The sequence below is a fragment of the Dipodomys merriami genome, unplaced genomic scaffold (genome assembly GCF_024711535.1).
Source record: "Dipodomys merriami isolate MVZ:Mamm:240054 unplaced genomic scaffold, mDipMer1.0.p SCAF_4, whole genome shotgun sequence".
Lineage (NCBI taxonomy): Eukaryota > Metazoa > Chordata > Mammalia > Rodentia > Heteromyidae > Dipodomys > Dipodomys merriami.
This window is the reverse complement of record NW_027205603.1, coordinates 81,958,235-81,974,136: the sequence shown is the minus strand read 5'-3', so window position 1 is coordinate 81,974,136 and position 15,902 is coordinate 81,958,235. Positions and strand designations below refer to the sequence as shown.

Here is a 15,902-nt window from a genome sequence, read left to right as displayed (position 1 = left end):
GTTCTGTGGCTTAAAATGGTAAAGTGCTCTAACCTTGAGTGAAAAAGCCAAGTGATAGTGCCAAGGCCCTGAGTTCAAGCCCCATGACTGACCATAAAAAAAAAAGAAAAGAAACAGTTCATTGTTTAACATACCTGGATAGAGTACCTTAGTTGAGAATATGATGTAAAAGCAGGGGATATTTAGAGGATTATAAGGGTCAATAACCAAAGCAAGAAACAATTTTTACTCGTACTAGAAAGTGGATATTCTTCACTTGGAACAGAAAGAATCCTTCCATACAAGCCATGTTAAGATAGTAACTTCTGAGCAAATCCAAAGCCCACAGTGTTGAGGATGTCCTACTATAGTCTGTCCTACTGGTGGTCCAGTGCTACGTAGTTAAACAGAAAAATTAGGGTAGAGTCTTAATTTAAAACATGAACATTTTATGTGCTGCAGATTCAACCCAAGGCCTCATGCTAGGTCAGCATCTACCACTAACTGAGCTACCCTTCCAGCCAGAAATATTTTTAAAATTCCTTCTAAGTTAATTTAGTTATTCATTCAGTGAACAAATATTTATTGAGTACTCTGTGCCAGCAACTTCTGGGAACTCAAGAGTATACAAAATATGTATGTGTTCTGTCTCTAAATAGATTTTGAGAATAAACAACCTTCTTTCTAATGTATGAAGGAGAAATTGGATCAAATTATCTTCTAATATCCAGATAATAATGATTGTTGAATTTTTCTCCCCTGTACTGGGGATTGAATTTAGGGCCTAAATCATGTTAAGCAACCCTGCTTCCACTAAACTAAACTCTTAGCTTGTGTGCCTATCTTGATTAAGTCAATAACTTTATGCCTTGGGTTTCTTTTTTCAAATTATATATGCTAGAAGTGTATCCCCCTCCTCCATTGCTCCATCTTAAATGGACTCTTGTCTGTGCACCCTAGCTGAAATCCATTATGACAGGGAGCAGGTTTACTGCTGGAGTTGGTCATAAACTAGACTTGAAGCTCCAGATATTCTGGAGAGTAAGGTCTGTGATCAGGTGGAGGCTAGTCTCTGGTTCTCATGAGCCTTTTGTGAAGTAGATGCTGAAGAGGAAGAATAGGATGGAGGGCAGCCATAGAGAGGAGATGGAGGCCATCCTTGTTTTCAGCCAGCTTTTGGCTCACCTCCATCCTAGGTACTAGCAACTGCTACTCTGAAACTGACCTTTTCAAGCCCATGCCCTAATCTAGTGTTGTCACTAAATTTTAATTCAGCCTATAGCAAATCACAGCTGTGCAAAAACAAGCAGATCTAACTCAGGTAAAGAACCAGTTTCACTTAACAATTTTCATTTATGAACTGAAAGAAAGTGTAAGTAAAGCAAGCAGAAAAGTCCCATGATAGATCCCAATTCCTGTCCTGCAGCTTGTGTTGTTATTTCTAGTTGCCACTGTGAGATTTTCTTCCTTAAAGAAAAGCCATTAATGTTATCTACTAGTTATTCTCAATTTGTATCATTATGAGTTTTTTTCCCCCATGTGGCTTTCCAAATGATATTTAGCTAGCTTGAACTTGGAGACCTTATTCTCTCAAATTATGTAAAAATTACACACACGTATTGCTTTGTTATTCTTATAAATTTTCTTTTGCTTCTTCTAAGATAGAAAGCTCTTAGTTTCTCTAAATGTGCAACGGGTTCCTTTGGCTTGGTCCACGGAGCTGTGTGGGGAAATGGCATTATGGAGTGCTGAGCTCAGGGTGGAGAGCATTCCCTACTGCAGCCAGGAGCCTCATTGAAACTGAGTTACAATGTCAAAAATGAACTTTACAGTTTGGGGGGCCGGTAGTTGTGGAGATGGGAGGGAAGGGATGATAGGGGAAAAACAAAGGAGGAGGCAACAATGCCTGATAAGAAATGTACTGATTACCTTGCTCATGTAATTGTAGCCCCTCTGAATTTTCATAATAAAAAACTTAGTTAAAAAAAAGTAACTGAGTTACACAATGATGACACACACTGGATTAATTATGGAACTGGTAGTTGTAATAACTTGTAAGATCCTTTCTTCCAAGTTGTCACTAATGTTTCCTACACTGCAACATGGTCAGCACTTAAAAGAAAATATCTCCACTTATCTTAGTCCAGCAGATTTGAAAGGTTGATTAAAAACCCCAGATACTAAGTTTGTTAGGCCAACTAATTTAGGAAGACTTTTTCTTATGAAGTACATTTCCATTTCTAATTTTAAAAGTTAGCATTTCAAAGAGTACAAAGTACTAGAGGAAAATAGCTCAGTACACCAGAAGTTCAGATATAGGAAAATACAGCAAAAGAACATTTAAGCTACATAAATGTTTTCACAAATTTCAGGATTTAGAAGAGGTAAAGCCATGTTAGAAAACAGTAAGCTACCTGTTGTCCTGGTTTCAACTAACTCAACATGACCATTGACGAGAACAAGGGGACACTGTTAAAATGAAAAGCCAAACGTAACACCCAGCCGTTCTGTCTGTCTGCTGGATGTTGTCACTGTACTCTGGGACGTGGGAGAAGCTTCCTCAGAGTTTAACTGTTTGGGGTCATCTGGGCTGGGGTTGGAATTAAATCTCTCAAGATTTGGCTCCAAGTTTGCCTGTCCTCAGTGATCTTGGACAAATACTATACCTCTCAGAAATCAGCTCTTGTCCTATCATACGTTATTTTTTTTTTAATTGTATTTTATTTTATTTGAGAACATACTGTACAGGGGGGCTACAATTACATGGGCAGGATAATGCATACATTTCTTACCAAGCATTGCAGCCTCCTCCTTTGTTTACCCTTCACTTCCCTTCCCCGCCTCCCCCCTCCCCCCACCCAATTTTACCCCCCTCCCCCCACCCAATTATACCCCCCTCCCCCCCACACACCGACATTGTAAAGCTGGTTTTGACATAACATTTTGTACTTCTCATTGTTGCAACAGGTCCACCTGAATCCTTAAACAACTTGTTTGTCCCCATCTCCTCCACATGTTATACTGACATCAAATATAGTGAAAGCGGGGGTTACACTGTGGGGGAGGGACATACAAAGCAACAAAGAAATAATCTTATAAATGCGTTAGAAACATATGCATGAAAGAAACGAAAACATTAAAATACATATTTAAGGGTTCATTTTCCTAACATCACATTATCTGACCTTTTCCGCTTGACTCATACCTATACTAGATATTGCAAATAAGGGAAACCATGGGACCTATGCTTCTTTGGGCCTGGCTTACTTCACTTAATATAATTTTTTCCAAACCTTTCCATTTCCTAACAAATGGGGAAATGTCATTCTTTCTGATGGAGGCATAGAATTCCATTGTGTATATATACCACATTTTCTTGATCCATTCATCTACTGAGGGGCATCTGGGTTGGTTCCATATCTTAGCTATGGTAAATAATGCTGCAATAAACATAGTTGTGCTGGTAGCTTTAGTGTGGTCTTGTTTGTAAACATTTGGGTAAATGCCCAAAAGTGGGATTGCTGGATCATAGGGGAGATCTATGTGAAGTCTTCTGAGGAACCTCCATACTGCTTTCCAAAGTGGTTGAACAAGTTTACATTCCCACCAACATATCATAGGTTATTTTAATGATCAAGTGAGGAATATTATGTGGTACTTGGAAACATTTTACCAAGAACATTAACATGTTCAGGCCATTGTTTATTTTTCATCTTTTTTTTTTTTTTTTTTACTACTGTAGTTTTAATTCAGGCCTTCAAACTTGCTAGACAGGTGCTCTACAACTTGATCCACACTCCAGCCCTAGATTTCATTTTTTCAGAGTTTTCTTTTTCTTTTTCTTTTCTTTTTTTTTTTTGCTGTATGGTAGTAACTTCTTTTGTAACAATATTAAAAAAGAAAAGAAAAGAAAGCCGCCACCCCCCCCCCCAAAAAAAAAAAAAAAAACAACTGGGTTGCAAAGTATCACAGTCAAGCTCTGCCTGGCTTCCAGCTTCTCACCTGGATGTCATTGGTGGTAGCAACCCCTCCCCCGCATGCTGAAGGCAGCATGTTGCAGGTATCTCTCAAATTCTGTGGATGGATGTCTGCTTCATTTGCTGAGATTTGGTCAGGAAGCTAGTTAAAAGTAATTATTATTGGAGTATCAGTAAACCCCCTCTTATAACAAATGAGTATAAACAAATCTAGTGAAGCTCTTCTAACCATCAGTGTAAAATGGTACCTACTTACCCAGCAGTTGAGAGAATGGTTTAGTAAATCCAGAATGAAGTTTCCCTCTTGGAAGTTGTGTTATGAAAACCCCCTGCTAAGCCTGATGTGTTTTAATGCTGAATTCAGGGGTTTTCATACTGATCTATCTAGAGAATAAAATTCCTTTAATTAAAAACTTATCTGACTTCTTTTTCTCATGCTAAAATAAAATTTTCAGTGTGGAAATTTTGCTTACATTATGCAGATATTTTGAAAAACAATTTGAACTGTCAGAACAAACAAAATTACCAATGTTTCTTCATTGTCGAAATTCACATGCTGAATTTTTGGGTGAGTTAAAAGTAGTATCTCATCTAGAATTTAAGCATTTTGTAGGACTCTGGCTACTAGCTCAAAGTTATTTGTTTTGAATTCACAGACATAATGAAAAGAAACAGAGACCGGTGTGTGGGTGGAGTGGTAAGTATGAAGGAGTTATCAGGGTGGTTGCATAGTGTGGCTCCGAAAATCCCAGTACCACCTTCTCCCACCCAATAAAAGTACTTGTCTTGGTGATTAATGTTCATTAGTGGTGTTGATTACATAAATAACACCCCAAATGTGAAAAATTATGCCTGAATTTATGCATTTCCAAAGGTGATAAATAGCAATTTACTCCTCTCTGCCTTAGTACAATCAACATTTTAAAACAATGTTCTTGCCTCTTTAGAGAGCTTCTTAAAACTTGCCTCTTAATGCTATTGAATTTAGAAAAGAAACAAATGTCCTTTAATAGAAAATTTCAGTAAGATTGGCACTATAATTTAAATAGTGTTAAAAGGTTTCTGACCTTGCTTCCTGCCTTTGCCCCACCCCCACCCTGCCCATCCTGGAGGTTCTGTGGTGGTACTTGTGCCAACAACAACACAACCACTGCAGAAGGGATACTGGGCATCTTGCCTACATTAATGGAGATGGTGACCGGAAATGACTTGAACCTAAAAACTGCAGGGACTACCACATGTGAAACTCTTGTGATCCAAAGCCCTTACAGATCTCTCTTTTGCTAAGGAAGTCATGCTGATGTTAGAATTTTAAAGGAGTTATTTATTTAAAGGAGTTATTATAATAATCAACTTACGTCTCTGTCTCTAGGTACATTCCTTTGATGGTACCAAGGAAGCAGCAGCTGCTTTGATTGACTTGGACCTTTATATTGGGTTTAATGGTTGGTACGTTCTTAGGCTGTTTCTGTTTTTTGCTTAACTTTTATATTAAGTAGATTTCTTACATTGTTTACAGTGAGTTGTTGGTAAAGTTTTGTTTTTGTCTTTGGTGCTGGGGCTGGGGCTTGAGCTCTGAGCCTAGCCTCTGTCCCTCAGCTTTTTTTGTTTGTTTTTTAAGTCTTTGCTTAAGGCAAGTGCTCTACCACTTGAGCAACAGCTCCACTTCTGGCTTTTTGGTAGTTAATTGGAGATCAGAGTGTCAAAAGACTTTAGTGTCTAGGATGGCTTTGAACCACAATCCTCAGATCTTAGCCTCCTAAGTAGCTAAGATTATAGGCGTGAGCCACCAGCTCCTGGTGGGTTAACATTTTTATTACCAGTTTTTATGTGTGTTTGGCATTGATCCTTGCCTGAGAATTTTAGTTATTCTTTACTTACAAAAATAAACAGTACAATGTAATTACAAGTCAAAGCTTGAAAGTTTTATACTTTCTAATAATGGGAACAATTTGTGTTGATGGCAGCTGCTAGCTTTCTTGAGCAATCCAATCTATTCTCAGGTCATTTTATCCAATTAAACATATGTACATGTTCACAACATTGTGAATACATATACACCTATGCTGCTATGCTGGACCATGGGAGAAAGGTGGTTCTACCACAATCATTTATATATCTCTGTAGACAAAGAAACAGGCTCACAGAAGTTAAGGAACAGGTGTAAAGTTACTCCAAGTGTGAAAACCTGCCCTTTGACTCCCTGCTCAGTGACCTTTCTGCTGGAATGCCAGACTAAACCTCCAATACCCAGTGCCAGCACAGCTAGGTCCCTGGGCAAGGCTTGTTTTCTATCAGATATATAAGAGCTTCCAACGGGTCTTTCCATAGGATGTTAATGCAGCCCATTAAATAAGTCACAAAAAAGACTTGATTTCTCTCTTCAGTGTTTTTTTTTTTTACTTTATTATGATCAGTTTTCTGATTATACTATTTATAAAATCTTAGGGAAATAAAATCTGATAATTACTACTATTATAGTGTCCTAGATGCTTCTTCCAGATATAAATTAATGGCTTAATTGGTAAATTAATATTCGAAGGAATGAATGCCTAATGGTTAAAAAGTCAAGTAGTACCTAAACACTTAGAAGCAATTATCTTTTGCCCTGAGTCAGCTTTTTCAGGAGGGTCTCTGTTCTGTTTGTGGCCCCATGTCTAGATCATACACACATACTATTAGCTCTTAATTCATCCTATTTTTTAAGGTACATACCATACTAATCACCCTTGCAGGTGGCCGTTAGTATGGTATGTAGTTATTTCAAACTTTGGTTTTATATGCCATCAGTGTTTTCATCATTAATTCTATATAATATTGTTGACTGACCTTTGTGGTATATACTATGCTTACATTTCGTATAGCACTTGAGAGTGGTAGTGGCAGAAGGATCTCAAGTTCAAGGCCACACTATGTAATGAGACCTGGTCTCAAAAAAAAAGTACTCTCTCACATTCTTCAGCTCTATAAAATATCTTATTCTGGCTTCCTCTATGAGGAAATCCATCTAGTTAGTCTGATAGTTGCCTGATTTTTTTGTCTTTTTGCTTCAATGTGGACTAATGTCTCTTCCATGATAGAACTCCTATTTTTCAGTCTGATTTTCTTGGTTTGGCTTGCTTTGTTAGAATATTTGTCTTTGTTTCCTGAGAAAGTTTTTATGGGAAGTAACTTTTTTGAGAGTTTTGCATTGTTTGGGGAATCTATCGTACTCATCCTGGGTAGGTTTGCTTGGATCGTTATAATCAAAGGAAAGGAAAACCCACTTTTGGTTGACAGCTTTTCTGGGCATCAAATTCTAGATTAGAAAGCATTTTCACTGGGACTGTGTCCTGTCTCCTCACTGTTCATTCTAAGGTTCAGTGTTGATGAGCTGTGACTGTACAGCCCTTTCCCTGTGATCTAGTGTGCTTCTCTCAGTTTTCTGTCTTATGCCATTCAGAAATTTCACAAAGCTGTGTTGTGATGGTTTGGTGTTTTTTTTGTTTTGTTTTTTGTTTTTTTTTTTTAATCACCTGTGCTACTTTCTTCCTGACCTTCCCTAGCTGGAAGCTCATACCAGGCTTATACCATACGACCTGGAGTCGCTTTTTTTTTTTTTTTTTTAACAATTCAGATTGATGATATTTTTATTTTAGAACTTCTATTTTTCTCTTTCCAAAAAAACCTTAGTCTTTTAAAATGAAAAAAAAAATCAGCCTTTGTTTTCATCCGTAAAGCTCTTTTATATAGTCTTGACAGATGCAGTATCTTCTCTTCTCTCTAAAGACATGAATCCTTGTTGAAAATTACTTCCTGATTGCTTTACTGCTTTTGTTTTGGATCCTTTTTCCTCTATTGGACTCTTGTCTTATGGGGGCTTTTTTTTCAATGCCAAGCAGCCCTTTACTGTCTCTTGATTGGGGAGGGGGGGTGGAATTACATTTGGAAGCTCTCTTGAATAGTCCATCTGGCTAGCCCAGATGACCATGTGACTTTTCCATCAGAGATTTCCAAGTATCCTTTTTTTTTTTTGGTCCGGTCGTGGGGCCTGAACTCTGGGCCTGGGCGCTGTCCCTCAGCTCTTCAGCTCAAGGCTAGCGCTCTACCGCTTGAACCACGGCGCCACTTCCGGCTTTTTTCTTTTTGCTTATGTGGTGCTGAGGAATCGAACCCAGGGCCTCAGGCATGCAAAGCAAGCACTCTACCACTGAGCCAACTTCCCAGCCCCCCAAGTATCCTTTTGTAGACATCTTTCCTGGGTTCATTTGGTTTTTCCAAGCAGGGATTATCTGGTTCCTGCTGGAAAAAATGTGGGGATTTATAAATGTGATAGTATTCTGGGGCAGAGTGGGATCAGAGAGAGATCCTTGATGTTCAGTAAGCAATCAGCTGTAGTTTTCAGGCCCATACCTGCACTTACACTATGGTAGTCATTGTCTAGCTACTCTGATTTATGCTCTTCTTTTTTTCAATCACAGATAATTTTGAAGCTCTTTCATTTCCTTAGATTTTTCAGTTTCCATTCCCTGCCTTATCCCAGTTTCTAGGTACCCAGTTCTTAGAATCTGTTTCTTAGATGAATTGGTTTGCTTGTCTTTCTCTCCATAGGCACATTTAAGTCATTTAGCAATTAAACACAAGTCATATATAATTTGTCTGCTTTCTGCTTTCTGTGTTGTGACTGGGGCAACATGTCTATGGACTTCACCAAAATGTGCTTTTTATTTTTCTTATTTTGGATGAAGGTATTTTGAAAAGACTGCAAACAGATCAGTGGTTTGCACAGTAAGGAGAGAGGAAGATAGAGCACAGAGGATTTTTAGGCAGGGAAACTACTCTGTATACTATCAGTGGATACGCCCTCTATACTCATAATAATGGAGGATGTATGTCTAATGATAGATGCAGCTCATTTGCCCCAAGTCATAGACTATACATAAAAAATTAACCCTAGCTAGGTAATGGTGGATTATGCTTGTACTACTAGCTGATTAGGAGATTGAGATGAGGAGAATCAAGGTTCAGGGCCTCAACCTGGATAGTTTTCAATAACCCTTCTTCTTAACAAACTAGGCAGGAAGTGAGATCCTATCTAAAAAATAAGGAGCCCAAAAAAGAGCTGGAAGTGTAGCTTAGTGGTAGAGTACTTGCCTAGTAATTCTGAGGCTCTGAGTTCAAACCTCAGTACCACAGTGACCCACAGCATAGGTTATCACTTCTCCCAAGTGCACCATTGGTGTGGACTCTGGAGAGTGAAGCAGGCTGTGTGTACACATATGGGGGCATGAAGTGTGAGTCACTACCTCCTGCTCACTTTGGCTGGGAACCTAAAATTTCTGAAAAAAAAATTAGGTGAATTTTGACATCAACTTCTTTAAAATGTAAGGACATTAGCTGCTACAAGATGTAGTAGCTGTTGCAGCTCACTGGCATCACAGAAGCATGCGTGTCCATACTTGTAGATCTGGGGTCAACTGAGTTTGGCAGACAGGCTGAACTCTCTGCCATTGGTTCTGTTTTCCATCTGGGCACTAGGCTGAAGAGGTAATAAATACTTGGTTATCAGTGCATGCTGCTCAGATACCATGCCGTCCAAACCTTAGAAGGGCACATTGCCAGGAGTCATATCAGCTCATTGGCTCAAAGCTAGTCTTGAGGCCTAGGCCAGATGGAAGGAGTGAAGTTCTTCCTCCCTAAGAAACCATGGCAGGGTGCAGACAGTGATTCTACTAGAGTAAAAGGAGGGCAGTAATCCACTGTCCCAGGCTGAAAATGAAAGTTAACAGCTTTTTGAACATTTTTAAGTTATGCAAAGGAATTTTTAAAAAGTTAAATTTTAGAACCAGATGCTGCTGGCTCACACTTGTAATCCTCATTACTCAGGAGGCTGAGATCTGAGGATTGCGGTAATTCGGGACAGGAAAGTCCACAAAACTCTTATTTCCAGTTAAAAGACCAAAAAGCTGAAAGTGGAGCTATAACTCAAGCAATATAGTGCCAGCCTTCAATGAAAAAGCTAAAGGACAGAGCCTACGACCCTGAGTTCAAGCCCCAGTATTGGCACACAAAAGATTTAAATTTTACTTAGACTGGTACATAAAGTTACTGAAGTAATTAAGAAGCCTGAAAAGTTGTATCCTCAAAAGGGAAATCTGAACAGAATTTATCTAAATCTGGGATCTGTGAAGGATAAGAAATGTGCAAATATTTTTGAAAATATACTGAAAACAAAATTACATATGGGGTTTTGAAATTTGTTCTAAAGTTTTTATTTTAAAAGTTATTCACTAAATGCTATTTTTAAAAGATAAATACTCTTTTTAAAGCTCACTGAAAACTGAAGCTAATTTGGAAGTCCTGAAGTCAATACCTAGTGAAAAGTTAATGATTGAGACTGGTAAGTTGATATTTTCAGAACCTTTAAGTTTCATATTAAACTATAACCTCCCCCACCCCCAAAAAAAAAGCTAGAAAAGAAAATTTGACTTCAAAGGTATTGTTAAGTACTTTGTGTGTGCTGATCCTAGGGTTTGAAATCAGATCCTGAGTGATATACATCCCTGAGCTTTTGTGCCCAAGGTTAGCATTCTACCACATCAACTACAACTCCTTTTCCAGCTTTTTGGTAGTTTACTGGAGATCAGAGGCTCATAGACTTTCCTGCCCAGTCTGGCTTCTAACATGATCCTTATATCTCAGCCTCCTGTGTAGCTAGGATTATGGGTGTAAACCAATAGTGCCCAGCTGTTAAGTACTTTTAAATAGTATGTGCAGAGCTGGGAGCTTGGTTCAAGTAGCAGAGATTTGGGGGGATTGTTATTAGTGAAGTATTTATATAGTTTTTCCCCCCAATATTAGAAGTTTGGCTAAGCATAAAAAATTTTTAAAATAGCATGTCAGATCTGATAACCAAAGAGGTTGTAGATATTAATAATTGAACATGTCTTCTAGCCTCAGAGTTGGTGTTATGATCTATTCAGTCTTTTATACAACACCATCTTTATAATGGCTTGATTCTATAACACTACAAAAATTTAAACCAAATTGTCTTAATGTAAAATTTTTAGTGATATTTCTTAAAACAAAATTAAAAGCTAAAACTATTTAAGCACCTTAATTCAAGGCTCTCATACCATGGCATTTGGCAAAGTCCAGACAGAGCTACTCTAAATTATTTTTAAATCCTTGGGTAGTCGTGAAAACAAAATGATTTTGTTAAAGGCACAGTGCTTATACAATATGTGAGCTATTGTGACTATTAAATAAGTATCCAAAGGCACTGGCTTCACATTCCATGGAGGCAAGAGAGAAATGTCACATTAAATGTTTTTATGTTCCCATTATATTTCTCTTAGGCTTAGGTCTTGTGTGATGCTTGAGATTGAACTTGGCCTCATGCTTGCTAAGTACACACTCAGCCAACCACATGTCCATACACTGTTAGCAGAAAAAACAGTCGGGAAGTATTTAATATGCAACCTAGAATTTTATCTTGTGCTTAAAAAAAATGTTTTGTTATATTGCCATAGGAAGCCTCTGGGCAGGGTGGCTGGTTAGAAGCCAGCCCTGGGCAAAAATTTAGCATGATTTTACCACCACACTGCCACAAATACACTGGGCATACTGATGTATGCCTGTGATCTCAGCTGTATAGGAGGCCGGAGGTGTAGGCCGGTATATTGCAAGCTAAGGGCAGCCCTAGACAAAATTACAAGACCTCATCTGAAAAATAGCTAGAGCTTAGAAAGGCTGTGGATGTGACTCATATGGTAGAGCTCATTTGTATTAACTTTGTGGCCCTGAGTTCACACTCCAGTACTGCCAAAAGAAAAGTGTAAACCCACTAATATTTCTTTTTCTGCCTAACTAGATGCACCTTGGTGTGGAGTCAAAAATACACATGCTGGATCAAAATATATAAAAACTTCATTTCCTACCAAAAAGAAGTGGGAAAACGGGCATTGTTTAAAAGACAGAAATGAACCCTGCCATATAATGTAAGTATCTTGCTTTTTCAATCTTCAAAATCATTTAAAATTACGTCACTTACAGAATGAATTCAAGGGGCAGAAGTTCTGAGAAATCCAAAATCAAGTTCTGGTCATTTCTAATACATGAGTTGATAAAACTGAATTGAAAAAAAATAAAATAAAATAAAAATTTTTTTAAAAACCTGCATTGACACATCACTATGATCCAAGTTCAAGTTCAGGTCAAAGACCACTTCAATAAGTAACAATTTGGAGGAGTGACGCATGAATTGCTCTATCTTAGCTGCTATGTGGTTTTATAGCTCCACTGTATGAGCTGGCCATTGGTCATTTCATAGGAGGAAAAAGACCTAAAAGCTGTGCATTTTGTCAGTCACCTGACCTGGTTGAGTTCTGTTTTTCTGAACCTCCCTGTGGCAGATCTTTTATCTGCATTTTAAATCACTTGGCAACCCAAATCAAATAACACATTTCTCTAAGCCTTGGGACAAAATGACAGGTACTGGGATTTTCTTTTCACAACCCCCCAAAAAGGTGGGAGGGGAATGGGGGTGAGAGGGCAGAACTTTCTATTTCCAAAAAATAATTCAGAGTTGTTCTGTGGCAATCAATGTACAGCACATGTGGAGAGGTTATCACTCATCTGTCAAAGAGCTGAAAAAGAATCTTAAACAGAAAAAGTTGATTATACAATTTTAGTGGCATATATCCAATTTATTTTGTTCATACAATCAGGTAATGTAAATCTGTACTTTATCAGTCCACTGTGGTTTCCAATAAGTACAGCATATCCATAAAAATACTGGACTGTTTATAGTTTCTCCCTAATGCAACATCTTTTAAAGTAATTTTAATGAATAATGACTATTAGATAAGCTATACCATAAATTTAGCAATGCAAAAAAGTACGGCAGCTCATTATCCATAACCCCAGATACTTGGACATGGAGATTGGGAGGTTCATGGTTTGAGGCCAGCCCAGGCAAAAAGTTGAGACTCCAGTTCAACAAATAAGCCAGGTGTGGTATGTACCTGCCGTCCTAGCTACGCGGAAGGCCTTGGTCCAGGCCAGCCTAGGCAAAAACCTCAGATCCTACCTGAATCAATAAAGCAAAAGAAGGTCTGGAGGCATTACTGAAGGGGTAGAGTACCTGCCTAGCAAGCATGAGGCCACCTGAGTTCAAACCCCAATACTACCAAAAGGAAAAAATAAAATTGAGGTTCTTTTCCTTTAATACCATGCTACCCTGCTGGCTTCAGCAAACACTTAAAAATCCTTAGTGAGGAGCTTACTTACTGGTAGCTTATGAAATGAAGGTAACAAAGTCAAGCACAAGAAGCAATTTTAATAATAATTTAGAGATCTGAGAGGATAGTAAGATGAGAGACTGATATTTTGCCAGCAGTGGCTTAGGAGTAGCTGCTAATAGGATACTCAAATGTCATAATGTTATAGAAAATGATAGCTGTTGACTTTTGCCGTACCTTTGCAAGGCAAAACTTAAGATTTTTTAAATGCAAGACTGTTAAGAACTATGAAATTACAATCATGTACACTTACTCTTCAAGTCAGCTAAGCAGGTATAGTTTGGGAAAAAGTGAACATTTAAAAGCTGAAAAATGTAAATGTTTCCTACACATATTTCTCTGATCTAATTGCTAACTGGCAAGTTAATTCCTACTTACAAATTCATTATTATCACATCCATTCTCCTAGCAGTTTTACCTGTAATTATTTGTATAAAGATCATCCCTCCATTTAGATCATAAGTTCTCTGGAGCTCCTGCTTTGCCAGGAGCTCCAAAGTTACTAATGTACCTAGAAGAACCAGCACTGTGCCTGTGGCTCACCTGCCCACAGCTGTGCCAGGCCCTTGGAGGCTGTCAGGCTTTCCCCAAGCTGAAGGCAGACAAGAGTTCAAGATCTTGCAACTGTTGCAGAGGTATGAAATCTACTACTGGGACCTTAAACATAGCAACTGTCTGCCCTGAGGGAACTGAGAGTACTTTACTAAGGTGACATTTCAGCTGTTTACTAAGTATGACTGGGAGTTGAGCCAAACACCTTGAGCAAAGGCACTCTACAGAGGGATGGCTGGCTCCAGGGGAACAATGAACTTAGTGTGGAGAAAGTAGGGTATACAGGCCATATGTAAGTCAAGTCTGAGAAGGCAAAGTGAGGCCAGGTCCTTAGGGCTCCTGTATGCTGACTTTAATAGTTTAGATTTTATCAGGACACCAAAAGATTCAAAGCAGAACAGTGCTCTTTTTTTTTTTTTTCTTTCCCTAAGGTATAACTGGTTATCCAGTGTGAGGAAAGACTCCAAAGGGGATCTTGCAAAACTTGCCCAGTCTAAGAGTGCCACATTAAGCAAAAACTATTAGATTCTTTTTAGAGTAACTGTAGCTCTAGACCATGAAAGCTTACATAAGTAGGTTAGATGCAAAAGAGATGTGCAACTAGCTATAAACTTTATATTCGATACCAACAGACTTATAAACAAGTTTCTACATATGAAAAAGTGATTATTCCCTACAATATAGTCTTAAAGCCATTATGAATTTCTAAATTATACAGCATCACCAGCACTGCTTAAGAATCCATAGAAGAAAACTTTTAAGTTTACTTAGGAAAAATGGTTTACTGTTAGATTTGCTTTTAATATTTTTTTCAGATAGCACACATCTAGTGTAATTGGGTTTATATGCTAGCAAGTATGCATATACTCCCATGTCACTATTATAATTTTTTAAATTCCAGTTAATCTCCACTCTTAATTCCTTTAGGTGTTCATATTTAGAAGAACCAAAAGCTTAACACAGTATTTCAAAGTTTAATTTGGACTAGAACTTTCGCATATAAAAAATATACTACACCTCTATAATACTACTAGGAGATACTGTTAATTATTTTAGGCAAGGAAACTGAAAGATGGACCTCTGGACTATTTTGCCTTGCAAGGAACAAAACACAGGACAAGTACTGCCCTCTTCACTTTTTTCACTGTCACTGTGCTCCCAGTTCATGTAGCCATTTCTTGCTGTTTCTAAAGGACTACAGCAGTGACTTGCAAACTCTAGGTGCTATCCCTCTGGGTCACATCACTACACTCTTACAAATGGAAATGAAGCTAAACTAAACCAGGACTCATTTCTACTGGGCTAACCTACCGTGATTGTGTTATATGTAATGTAGATCAGTTTTATAATTTACTTGAACCTGGATCTTAGCTGTTTTATATAGAGGTGAGCTCCAGAACTGTGTCTCTAATTGATGGTAAAATAGTGAAGTTTATCTATTGATACCGCTGAAAACTTTACTTTCAACATACTTTGTTAAAAGTGCGAAGACCTAAAAGAGAAGACCTTCATGGAAGCTAAAGCTAACTATTTTTTTTTTTTTTAGTCAAATACTGGAGATAATGTCAGCAGTAAGAGATGAGGATCCACTGGAACTAGCCAATACGTTATACAACAACAGCACTAAAGTATTTTTTTCTTGATGTTAATTTATATGTCTTCTATTTTCCATTACATGAAATTTCATGGTGAAACTGCATATTCAATAAAGAGAATTTTCTGGGAGATTTCTAAAGATGTATCATTGCACCAACCCTCCTCCCCTCATTATTTGTCCACAAAACTGAATCCAATTTTTTTTAAATCACTTAATGCCTCACTATTTTTATTATGTAATCTCATCAAGTCTGAGAGGACAATTTTATGACACAAATATCAACAGCACATCCTGGCTTATACCAAAGTTTAGTTGAAACAAGCCTATTTCTCAATTCTTTCTGCCTTTGACTTGTGACTTCTGAACTCAGATCAACTATATTGCTACTTAAATTTCAAAATTTAAATTACTTCTAGAAGACTGGTACCTCTGTACCCTTTCTCCTCTAGTCCAAAATATTTTATACCTTTGACTTTTGTGTGATTTCATGATTTTACACTTTCATCCTCCCACTCA

The 15,902-nt window shown here is 37.9% G+C and overlaps 1 protein-coding gene across 2 annotated transcripts in view; it reads left to right on the top strand.

The window, feature by feature from the left end:
- The window catches only part of Tatdn1 (TatD DNase domain containing 1), a 29,599-nt gene extending 14,085 nt beyond the window's left edge, over positions 1-15,514 (top strand). For both annotated transcript variants that reach the window (XM_069991372.1, XM_069991373.1), the window contains exons 7-12: positions 4,439-4,524; positions 4,613-4,653; positions 5,329-5,405; positions 10,265-10,335; positions 11,809-11,935; positions 15,336-15,514. In XM_069991372.1, coding sequence (XP_069847473.1) covers positions 4,439-4,524; positions 4,613-4,653; positions 5,329-5,405; positions 10,265-10,335; positions 11,809-11,935; positions 15,336-15,432 — 499 coding nt within the window. In that variant the 3' untranslated portion in view covers positions 15,433-15,514. The remainder of the gene's footprint in view (positions 1-4,438; positions 4,525-4,612; positions 4,654-5,328; positions 5,406-10,264; positions 10,336-11,808; positions 11,936-15,335) is intronic.
- The last annotated feature ends 388 nt before the right edge of the window (positions 15,515-15,902 follow it).